The 12,249-nt window shown below is 39.1% G+C and overlaps 1 protein-coding gene across 1 annotated transcript; it reads right to left on the bottom strand.

The window, feature by feature from the left end:
• Nucleotides 1–8,238: 8,238 nt before the first annotated feature.
• On the bottom strand, nt 8,239–10,941 carry LOC5571496 (UDP-N-acetylhexosamine pyrophosphorylase). The gene has a single exon (XM_001659696.2). The coding sequence runs from the start codon at nt 10,702–10,704 to the stop codon at nt 9,250–9,252; it is 1,455 nt and encodes a 484-aa protein (XP_001659746.2). The 5' UTR covers nt 10,705–10,941; the 3' UTR covers nt 8,239–9,249.
• Between the last annotated feature and the right edge of the window lie 1,308 nt (nt 10,942–12,249).

The raw sequence follows: 12,249 nt of genomic DNA, 5'->3' as shown, positions 1-12,249 counted from the left end.
CTGACTTAACGCCGATCAAATGTAAGCTGAAAATTCATCATTGTTGCCAAACGAATGACGAGCCTTAATTCACAGTTCGTTTTCGGCAAGAATATTTACCGAACAACAAAAACAAATCTAAGTATGCATTGAATAATAAAATTATAAACTTATAAACCAAATTATAATTGTAATTCAATTCATTTATTTTTTAAACTTTGAAATATGCCTACCACATTAATGTTATCACTAAAATATTCGACGTAATTTATCTTTATAGTTCAAGAAATGGTTTCACAGAATATCGGAGAAATCTTTTATAAATATGAGAGTTCATAAAGCTCTCACAAAGTATGTTTATTTTTCTTAGATCTACAATAATGCGACAAGTATACTATAGTATATAACATCCTTCATTAAAGTTTGAAGAATGAGTTTTCAATATGGGATGATAAGTTTCTACTTACATTACAGTACTAGCGTGATTGGAACATCAACATTGTTTTTGAGTCATTCTAAATCTATTTTAATATCGTTGACTCAGCTAAATACCATTCAAAAAAAAAAAAATTAAATACTTTGATTTTCATTTGTAAATCTCGACTATTGTTTCGAATCAATTCTTCAACAGTTCTTGAATCTTCAATAATAAATATTTGTAGTCGCAATTTGTGCGACCTCTAAAATAATGGGGCCATGTCCGTTAGTGCAGTTCTGCAGATCACCAATAATCGAAATCTATACAGATTCTTAAAAGAGTTTTTTGAGAACTTGTGAATAAATGGTATAGTAATGTCGACAAACTGAAAATTTATTGCGATTTAAATATTTTAGTGTTAAAAATTATGTCGTCGGTAATGCACATAAAAACCATTGGAAAATCTAGTAAAAAATAATCACTGAAATGTTTGTAGCTTTAGCTAACACTCCAAGGGCAAAAAATAATAATGAGAAGGTCTGTAATTAAAATAGCATTTCTTGTAAATGCTTAAATCCTTTCTTCACAAAACATTCAACGACTATTTCTCTATGATAAAGCATTTTCTTTATAAAAACAGATTCGAATACCAAAGGCCGAAAAAGTGTAGTTTCACTTAAAAACTTTTTGTAGGATTAGAGGTACTCTGCCTGACAGCCTTAGATACTCTTAACTTTTTTAGTTCGACCCCATTCAGCATATTTTCGATACATACCCCAATTACTACCAAGAAATACTCCCACACCCCCATCATATATTTGTTTGCGCTGTCCCACCCCGAACCGAACCCGGACCTGATTGCCATCAAACATCTATTGAACATCCATGTTTGCCATGTTCTGGTTATCGTGAGCATCGTCACATCGCACTCACCTTTCGTTGAAACCAATTTTTGCACTTACGCAATTCGACAGACATGCTGCAACCGAATCTCGCGGTTCGCTATCTGGAGCACCGCGATCTGAGCAGATTTTGATCGTGTCATCAGTTTATCTCCAGCGTGTCTTGTTAATGTACACAGCTGACCCGAAATTTTTGGGTTCGTCTCCTGAAGACATGACATTTTATTGGCCAGTATGGTAACGATTTTCCAAATTTCATCTCATCAGCGTGATGATTTATGAAAATGTTGATACTTTGCTTGAAACGTACTTTGGTAAAACATTGTGCTCCACATAAATGAATGGATATAAATAAGTATTATTAAAAAAATTTAATATTAATTTATCCTAGACCTCAATATCAATGACACCAAACTTTTGATCTGGAGTGTAAAACAACTAATCAATTCTCTATAATTTTCAAACTGGCTTTTTGGTTGGCGCTTCGATGCAGCTCGACATGCTTTTTTTAGCGGAACCGGTTCTGTATGCCAATGTAATGTTCCTGGAAGCAAATTTCAACAGTTTGTGCAGCTGTAGCCATTCTTTGCTATTTTTACCCTTTTCAATAGTGTGGCATTTACATTCACTAACCGCATTATGATTCAAACACTGAAAGGGCATGGCAATTTAAGGCACGATCTTTGTGAGCACCAATCCGCAAATCTTTTTCGTTTTCATCCAGGGCAGTATATACGAGGGAGGCCAATGAGAGGACATCCTTCGGACCTTCACATTTTAGGCACCCAAAAATAAACAATATTTTTGAATCATATCAGAAGATTTGAGAGATTATAATGATTCCAAAAATAACAGTTTTAATAACAAAAAAACTTCACAAAATTAAAAGCGCGGTACCTAGGCCTAGTAAAAAAAAAACAATTGAAACTAACCTTACCTTACCATACCTTAGATACATTACATCTTACAAAGGCTCGTCTTGAAACATAAAACTTTTGGAAGAACTGGAACTATTAAAAAAAAATTATGTCGTTTTTGGTAATAGTATCAAACATGAATAGAGGTTTGCTTCTGAAAACATGGAGCGTCTGTAATCCATGTTAGGAGCGGCTCACAACAGCGTATGTTCCCCATGTCAGGGGCGGCTGATCATCGTCCGAGTTCCAGAGAAGGACTCTAAACTTAACTAAACTTTGCATGGAAGAAAACTATTTTTCCTTTAGAGATGAAACATATAAACAGTTAAATGGAGCCCCAATGGGAAACCCTCTTTCTTCATTTTTAAGTGAGATTTTTATGGCAAATTTAGAGAAACGATTAGAAGATAAAAACCAGCTCCCTGAAATCTGGTGGCGTTACGTTGATGATGTTTTCAGCCTAGTTAAAAAACACATCTTACCCCAAACTTTAGAAACAATTAATAAGGCTCACAAAAACATTGAATTTACTTACGAAGTGGAACAGGATAACAAATTGCCTTTCTTGGACTTACTTATTGTAAAGGAACACTCATCACTTACATTTGAAATCTATAGAAAACCAACTAACACTCAACGTATCATTCCAAACACATCAAATCACTCACACCAACACAACACCATGTCTTCCTTCAATCACATGATACATCGAATGCTAACAATCCCCCTCAGTGAAACTGGTAGAAGAAAGGAACTTAACTACATTTTTGAAACAGGACAATTAAACGGTTACACAAGACAAACAATACAACAACTCATCGACAAAAGAACACGAGAACAATACAAACGTTCACTTACTACTCTGACACAAGAACAACCAACACTCAAACATATAGCCGTCAATTACAACGATGAAACAAAAAAACTACGCCCAATCCTACGAAAGTTTGGTTTCGAGTTAGTTTTTACCAGTAGAAACAACCAACTCCGAACTCTCCTAGGTTCAACAAAAGACCCAATTGACAGTTTATATAAATCAGGCGTTTACCAAATTACATGCGACCACTGCAATAAAATTTACATAGGACAAACAAAACGGACTCTCAATACACGTTTTAAAGAACACGTAGCAGAAGTTACTAAAGCACACAAAGACACAGAAAAAGGACATGTACACCATTTCAAATCAAAAGTTGCATAACATATTTACAATGAACAACATTTCCTTAACACAAAAAATATCAAACTCTTACGACATATTTCAAATCCTTGGAAGCTTGACGTAGCGGAAAGCATAGAAATTTTCAAACAAAACCACAATAAATTACTAAACAAAGATCAAGGAAATGGGTACTCTTGGCTGTTTAGACTTATACCTAACCTTCACACACACAATACATAAACACATTGATTGACCACCTGCCAAAACAAGCAGGAATTTGTAATTTTGACAATCCTTTCATTTGATTAGGTACACAATTAAAAAAATGACCTCCTGTATACGATTACAGGTAGAATCTAGTTCTAACATACCCACACACTTTTTCTAGTATAAATAATAGATCCATGCGATGTTCTCTTCAAGTCGAGCACTCGACACTGAAGAAGTCTGTAAGTCGCAGACGAAATAGGCCTATCTGTCAAGATAAGCAACACATATTAGAGTTTAAAGGTATTTGCTCACCTTAGTGATTTTAGAATTTATTTTTTTTTTGCAAAAAGTGAAGTGTTAAAGTTCATTTGTAGTTTTAAACATACTCTAATAATCCCTCCCAAAGTTTAATATAAAAAAGTGTAGTGAAGGACTCTAAGCTAAACTGCGCACTATGGCCCTCCGAACATTTAGGGGGAATGGTCCTTCGGAAATCTAGGGGATTGGTATTAGGCCCTGCAAGCCAGCCGTAAAAAAATCAAGCAACGAATAATCAACGAGAGAATACGAACCGGGATAATCAGCGAAGACCAGAGCGACGTAAAGGGACGAGCGAATGGAAGCTCGGTACGTGGAACTGTAAATCTCTCAATTTCATCGGGAGCACACGCAAACTCGCCGAAGTGCTGAAGGACCGCGGATTCGGCATCGTAGCATTGCAGGAAGTGTGTTGGTAGGGATCAATGGTGCGAACATTTAGAGGTAATCATATCATCTACCAGAGCTGCGGCAACACACACGAGCTGGGGACAGCTTTTATAGTGATGGATGATATGCAGAGGCGCGTGATCGTGTGGTGGCCGATCAATGAGAGAATGTGCAAGTTGAGGCTCAAAGGCCGGTTCTTCATCTTCAGCATAATAAACGTGCACAGCCCTCACTCCGGAAGCACTGATGATGATAAAGACGCTTTTTACGCGAAGCTCGAACGCGAGTACGATAGCTGCCCAAGCCATGACGTCAAAATCATCATAGGAGATCTAAACGCTCAAGTTGACCAGGAGGAGGAGTTCAGACCGACTATTGGAAAGTTCAGCGCCCACCGGCTGACGAACGAAAACGGCCTACGACTAACTAATTTCGCCACCTCCAAGAATATGGCCATTCGTAGCACCTACTTCCAGCACACCTTCCATACCGATACACCTGGAGATCACCATAGCAGACAGAATCACATATCGACCATGATTGATGGACGGCATTTCTCCGACATTATCGACGTCAGGATCTATCGGCTCTGACCACTATCTGGTGATGGTTAAACTGCGCTCTCCGTCGACGGCCGCCCTGGTATGACCTAGACGGGAAAAAATCAGATCCTCAAATCATGATTTACAAATCATGAAATTCATAAATTGGTTAGGTCATAATATCAGGATCACAAATCATGGTTCCTGGAGTCATAATCATGATTCGCTTATGGAATAACATCCGGAGCGAAAACAGTAAGCGGTGCGCTTTGCTTCAACTTATTCGCATCGATCACCGATTATTTAAGATGACGAAGTGGTTGAATAGTAGAGTGTGCGGCTTTCAATCGGTTCTTGGTTCGAATCTGAGTGTAGTGTTTTTTTTTCTTTTTATTTTGCCGATCTTTAACGGATGCGCGGCTCAGCATTTTTGGCATTTGAATCATGATTCAAATATTTCATAAGCTGAAAACACACTAGAATCATGATATCATGAGTCATAATTTTGTTTTTGGATTCTGATTTCTACCCGTGTAGAGGGGCTTAAGCAACCGGATGTCGCAACTGCGTACTCGCAGTACCTTGAGGCTGCATTACCGGAAGAGGGTGAGCTGGATGAAGCCCCTCTTGAGGAAGGGTAATATGCCCCATCTACAAGAAAGGCGACAAGTTAGATTGTGAGAACTTCCGAGCGATCACCATTTTAAATGCGGCTTACAAAGTATTATCCCAGATCATCTTCCGTCGTCTTTCACCTGTAGTAAACGAGTTCGTGGGAAGTTATCAAGCCGGCTTCGTTGACCGCCGATCGACAATGGACCAGATCTTTACTGTACGGCAAATCCTTCAAAAATATCGTGAATACCAGTTCCCAACGCATCACCTTTTCATTTCAAGGCAGCATACAATAGTATCGACCGCGTAGAGCTATGGAAAATCATGGACGAGAACAGCTTTTCCAAGAAGCTCACGAGACTGATAAGAGCGACGATGGAAGGTGTGCAAAATTCTGTGAAGGTTTCAGACAAACGCTCCAGTTAGTTTGGATCCCGCCGGGGACTACGACATGGTGATGGACTTTCATGCCTGTTGTTCAATATTGCGCTAGAAGGTGTTATGCGGACAGCCGGGCTCAGCAGCCGGGTACGATTTTTACGAGATCCAGTCAATTTGTTTGCTTTGCGGATGATATGGACATTGTTGGCCGAAGATTTGAACATGTTGCAGACCTGTACACCCGCCTGAAATGCGAAGCAGCACAAGTTGGACTGGTGGTGAATGCGACCAAGACAAAGTACATGCTAGCTTGTGGGGCCGAGCGCGACAGGCTCGCCTAGGTAGCAGTGTTAGGATAGACGGGGATACGTTTTCGAGGTGGTCGACGAGTTCGTCTACCTTGGATCCTTGCTGACGGCTGACAATAACGTTAGCCATGAAATACGGAGGCGCATCATCAGTGGAATTCGGGCCTACTATGACCTCCACAAGAAGCTGCAGTCAAAAAAGATTCACACCCGCACCAAATGTACCATGTACAAAGCGCTCATAAGGCCGGTAGTCCTCTATGGGCATGAAACGTGGACGATGCTCGAGGAGAACTTCGAACGTCGGGTGGTTAGGTCGAACTTTGGCGGTGTGCAGGAAAACGGTGTGTGGCGGCGAAGGATGAACCACGAGCGCGCCCAGCTCTACGGCGAACGAGGAAACGATGGGCAGGACATATTGCAAGAATGCCGGACAGCAACCCAGCAAAGATGGTGTTCCTGTCGGATCCGGTTGATACAAGAAGGCGTGGAGAACAGCGAGCTAGACGGATCAAGTACGATTTGGTGAGCGTGGGGCGGAACCGAGGATGGAGAGATGCGGCAACGAGCCAAGTATTGTGGCGTGAAATTGTTGATTTAATGTTATATGTTTAGATCTTAACTAAATGAATGAAAATGAAGATCAATTGATCTTAACGTTCACAATAACAATTTGAAAAAAGAAAACTTAACCCGGTCGGATACGGGTTAAGAATTTTCTAGTGAATTCTCGAAAACTTATTCATACAGACTCAAGTCAAAAAAGTATACAAACTTACTTTATCGATCCTACGTGTTAAGCAGGCGGAATTCTACTCGTACCGCTCTGTACCAACTCATCTTTTCACTTTTAGAACGTTTGATTTCCGGATTTACAAAACGACGAAAGTAAGATTTTCAACTTTCGCAGCCTAACCACTACTTTCGCCGCCCTGCTGTATGAAGAGACAAAGTGGCTTAACCACGAATCAAAACAAAACACTACTTGAGTCGATTTTACACTGGTAGAAAAACGTCGCAAGTAACTGAATAAAACGGCTTATCATTTTGTCATAAAATTCTTGTGTGAAATAATAGGAACTCCATAGTTTTTGAACGCGAGCTCACCGTATGCAAAATTTAAGAAATGTACACGTCGAAAAAATGTTAAAAAGGATATTCATTTTAAAACAGTTTTAGAAGACAGGTTGTGATTCTTCTGAATTAATTTTCTCAAAACCATATGAAAGTTACTTACGTCGATTTGAAAAAGTAATCGAGAATTAAGGACTTTGTGCATGGTTCCTTGACCCGTATAGGCCTGAGTGAAAAAAAAATACTGAAACTATCATCGCTCAGCGAGTAATTAATGGATTGCAATGATTTTTTGTCAGTATACTGGAACACATATCTTGTTTCTAAAAGTGGCCAAAGGATCTCGGGAATTTTCATGCGGCCGGAGTTTTTTCGGAGGGTCAATTTTGGTTTTAGTGTACAGCCTTCTTTATTGCAGTAGTAGTGAGTTCGTCACGAAAGCTGTTTACCGTGAGCAGAAATAGGAGCAGTTAGATGCAGTAACAAAAGCAATTAAATATTTTTTTATGAAAGTTTTTTAAAATTCTGTTTATTTTGCCGTTGTTTACCTATACTGGAAATACACTGTGACACAAAAATAGTATTGATCGATACAATAGTTATTTTATAATAAACATTTGAACACATAACTTCCCTTAAAAGAGCGGAATCTGGTTGGATTCTGAATGGAAGTTTACATATTAGAATGTTATTTAAAACATTATCCAAAAAAGTGTGTAATGAAAACTCACTGAGAGTTACTAAATGACGAAACTATAATAAAAAGCCCAAAGACCAAACGTCGAAATGACAGAAGGTCGAAAGACAAGCATTTCCAAAGGGCTAATTATCGTAGTCCATTCAATAGTATCAATATAATTTTCTGGAAAATGCTTCCATAAGACTGTGGTCCCGGGGCCCACAAAATTGTAAATCCAGCCCTGATTACAATAACAATTTTGGAGTAAAGATGTTTTTCATTTGATCACTTAATGAATCGATTTTGGCATGTGATAGCATAATTATAGTATTAAAACGAAACGTTTTGATAATAAGATAATAATAATTTTATTTAAAAACTCATTTCGTTTTTCTTATCCAGATCTACAAGCGCAATACCGATAGCGTAAGCGAGAGGTCGCGACATTCACAGCTCTTGCAATCCATCCACGCGGCTCGCATCAAGGCCATCGGGAAGCTGTTTGGACCGGTATTGCGGCGAGTGGAAAACTTGCAGCGCAACATTTTCAAATAATTTAGACTTCGATTTGGACGCCGCCCTACTCTTGTGGATACATACCTAGTGTGTGCGATGGTTTGGTAACACCTAATATACGAAGGAATGGTCTCTTTTTTTTTTCTTTATATTGCTTTGCTCTGGCATAAATAAGATATACGCTGAGGAAACTTATAGTTTCGAACACCAGAATGCTCGCGTTTTGCACTTAGTAACGCGTTTCATTGCACACAATAATGATCGGTAATTATTTTCTAGTACATACAGTATCGGACATATAAAAAGCACTAAAGCCGTTTCCTCATACGAGATGGTGATCTTCGTAGCTATCTACTCTATGACATTTCTGATAATTTTAAGTGTCACTCTTTGTGTTCGTGCTTTTTTTTGTCAAAATTCAACCTGTATGTAACTTTTGAATGGTTTTTACACATGTTTTCAATTGTTCTCAAAAATTTAGATAATTTGTAGTTCACGGTAAAAAGGATCGAATTGAAATGGCCGTGATATAGCCTTCTGAAATTGAGTATTTTGTATGAAAAAAGGCTTTGGTAAATTTTGTATGTCCGATACTGTATGCATTGTACAGTAATTTTCGTTCATTTCAAACTAAATGTGAACTTTTTTTCTAATTTAAAGTGGCAAACTGTGATTCTAAAATTATACGAAAAATCTCTAATCAACATTATTTGCTAAAATTTGTTTAACTTAGCTGTTTAAAACATTTTCTTCAGTTCAATGTAAAAAAGTACGTGTTTAAAAAGTACAGATAGGTATGATAAGCTGTGATGTTATCTAAATACGTTATTCTAGCTATTTATTCGACGACTTCCGATTTTTTCTCCTCATCTGCCATTAGATGAACCGGGCTGACGAAGGTCCTCCCGTGCACCAACACTTTAAGGCCTTCCCCGCCATAGGACAGTAGTGGAGATATTTCGCACTCCGTACCGTCTACGGTTCCACCAGCTGCTTCGATATACTTCCGATGTAGCCGGTAGATATCGGCCCGGGCCGTCGTGGCGCAATCCTTCCCGGCGCTGTCCGCATTCTTCAGGGCACTGAATTCTTCATCTCGGGGGACTTCAATCGTGACGAAATGTTCAGCAAACTGGAACACGTCGAAGACGAATTTTTCAATTTTAATACCGTTTGGCTTATCGGGAGTGCAGCGTGTTCCTGTGGAATCGATGAATGGAATCTTTTTCTTAGCTACGTGTAATTTGAGATCCTTTTCGAAGGTGGTGCCAATTTTACGCAGAAAGCTGGTGGTGAAGAAGTGATTGCAAATGTTACCAGCATTGAAGACTAATCGTCCATCGTCTTTACGTAGCTCGGCTGTCTTCTGAGTAATCTCACTATATTCCACCACTTGATATTTGCCATCGACCTGACAAACAACTCCGACAGCCTCGTTTGGATGGGACTTCTCGACCACTTTGGCGCCACAATCAGCTTTCTGTTCGACAAAATAACCAATGGAGACGGGATCGGCGACCTTTATCAGTATGTTATCAACACTATGAGCGTGTAAATAGAGCACTCCTCGTCGCTCCAAGTCGTCCAATATGCCACGATCACGCAAAGCACGATACAACCCCCCATTACCATCGGGGGCTTTTGCGACTCGGTGCTTCTCGTCCAGCAGAATTTTCCCCTCGAAGTCATAGCAGGGCAAACTGCCTTGTTCAAACATCATGATGTCTTCCGCTTTGAGGCCAAAGTAATCGTTCTCTTCGAAGTATTTCTTCGTTGGAATCATTGTATGCTCACTGGTCATAATGTACCATGTAATTCGCCCAGTTTTCCCCGTCAGTTCAGCGGCCAGCCTCTGCAGTTTCAAAATCCTCTCACCTTGGATACGAAACAGTGATTTATTCGATGGCAGTCCCACGTTGAACATTCCCTTAGGAAAGGCAAATCCCAATCTCGTTCCTTGTCCTCCGGCCATGAGCAGCACACCAACCTTACCGTCCGCGATTTGCCTTAATCCTTCTTCATGGTACTTCTTTAGTTGATCCTCGGATGTTCTGGAGATGGAAAGAAACTTATCCTCACACACTGGTTCCATTTTATCGTCCAGTTTTGCATTGCCCTCCTCTAGTGACGATGTGGCACGTTTGAAGAACTCATTCACCTCTTCAAGGTTCAACTCGTCTATGTCCTCGGTTAGCAATCGTCGCTGATCCTCGTCCAACTCCTCCCAATATTGGAGCAACTGCTCCTGGTCATGCTTCGCCAGGCTCGTCTTCAGGGCATCCAGGTTGGCCATCGCAACAGAACAACAAAAACCGAAATTCACAAAACACTCGAAGTACTACTGATAACACACCCACGGCTCTCGTATGCTTCCATCCAGTGGGAAGTGAAAGTCAAGACTGACTGTGGAGCCGATCCGATGGAAGGCAGCGGTGAACGATCGCTCCTCTCCAGCTCTAGATGTTGGTTGTTGGCTACAACAATACCAGAGAATACAAACTCCTTCCTCCTTTCGCGCGAGTCGCGTACAGTATGGGCCATCAAAAAATGCGTAAAATCATTACATCATGTTCTTTGGTAATTTTTATGTGAAAAATGAAAAGGAATAATAAATTATATATACAGTTGATTTTTTAGACGGTTGACAATCTGTGTTTTAAGTAAATAAAAATCGAATTTAGTACCTTCATAGGAAATCCACTTAGCAGTTCGAAGCTTTATTACCGTGATGCATCAATACCCGGACGCTTAAGACGACATGAATGTACAAACGCCGATTTATATATCTTCAGGGCAAATTTTCTCAAAGTGTTATTATTTAACACATTCTTATACTTCGGATCTTTATGAAAGTGATGGAAATGTCAATATTTTTAATGATTATTACAAGTAAATCAATGAAATAGTAGATTCTATTTTGTCTTCAAATCCGGACACCTTATACAAATGGGATGGTACACAAATTATGTCACGCTAAATTTCAACTTTTTTGACCCCCTCCCTCCCCTTTGTCACGTTTTTTGTATGAGTCCTCCGGATTTTTTGCAAGGTTTGGTTCGCTTGGTTTGACCCCCCCTCGGAGCGTGACGTAATTTGTGCATGACCCCAATGATGTTTTTAAATCCGGACGCTTTTGGATCGAAATGCGGACACCTATAATATAATGTGGAATATTTTTATTTATTTCCAGGAAAACTTCACAAACTCGTTCAAATATCGTTCTTGTTTCAATTCGATGAACGTATTCTTCTTATAATGCCACAACTCAAAAATAACATAACTATTATAAGACGAATTCCATCTAGAATGAGTCGGAAAAATAAAAATCTTGCTCGATAGTCTTCGATTTGGATTAAATTTTGCACATGTTTTTGGTATGGTAGACTAATGGTGGTAAGCTCCATCGAAGTTAATACGCCAATCGCGTATTATCCTCGATTTTACTATAGTAAAATTACATAAATTACATACATACATCGATTTTACTATAGTAAAATCGGGGATAATACGCGATTGGCGTATTGACTTCGATGGAGCTTACCACCATAAGTGTTTTCCATAGAAAAATTGATCATTTTGACTCAAGTGTAACTTTCGAAAATGGCCTATAATATATTTTTTTCAGTGTATATTTTTTTCTTATAGTCCAAGCGGTTCGCTACAACTTCTTCATAGAACATTGTTCTCTAAAATCAACAGTTTCGGAGTTAGAATTTTTCAAATAAATTGCATGCAAAAATTTATAGGCCATTTTCAAAAGTTATACTTGAGTCAAAATGATCAATTTTTCTACCATACCAAAAACATGGGCAAAATTTAATCCAAATCGAAGATGGTC

This window comes from Aedes aegypti, chromosome 1 (genome assembly GCF_002204515.2).
Source record: "Aedes aegypti strain LVP_AGWG chromosome 1, AaegL5.0 Primary Assembly, whole genome shotgun sequence".
NCBI classification, from domain to species: domain Eukaryota; kingdom Metazoa; phylum Arthropoda; class Insecta; order Diptera; family Culicidae; genus Aedes; species Aedes aegypti.
Note: the sequence above shows the minus strand (reverse complement) of the source record. Positions and strands in the feature narration are given on the sequence as shown.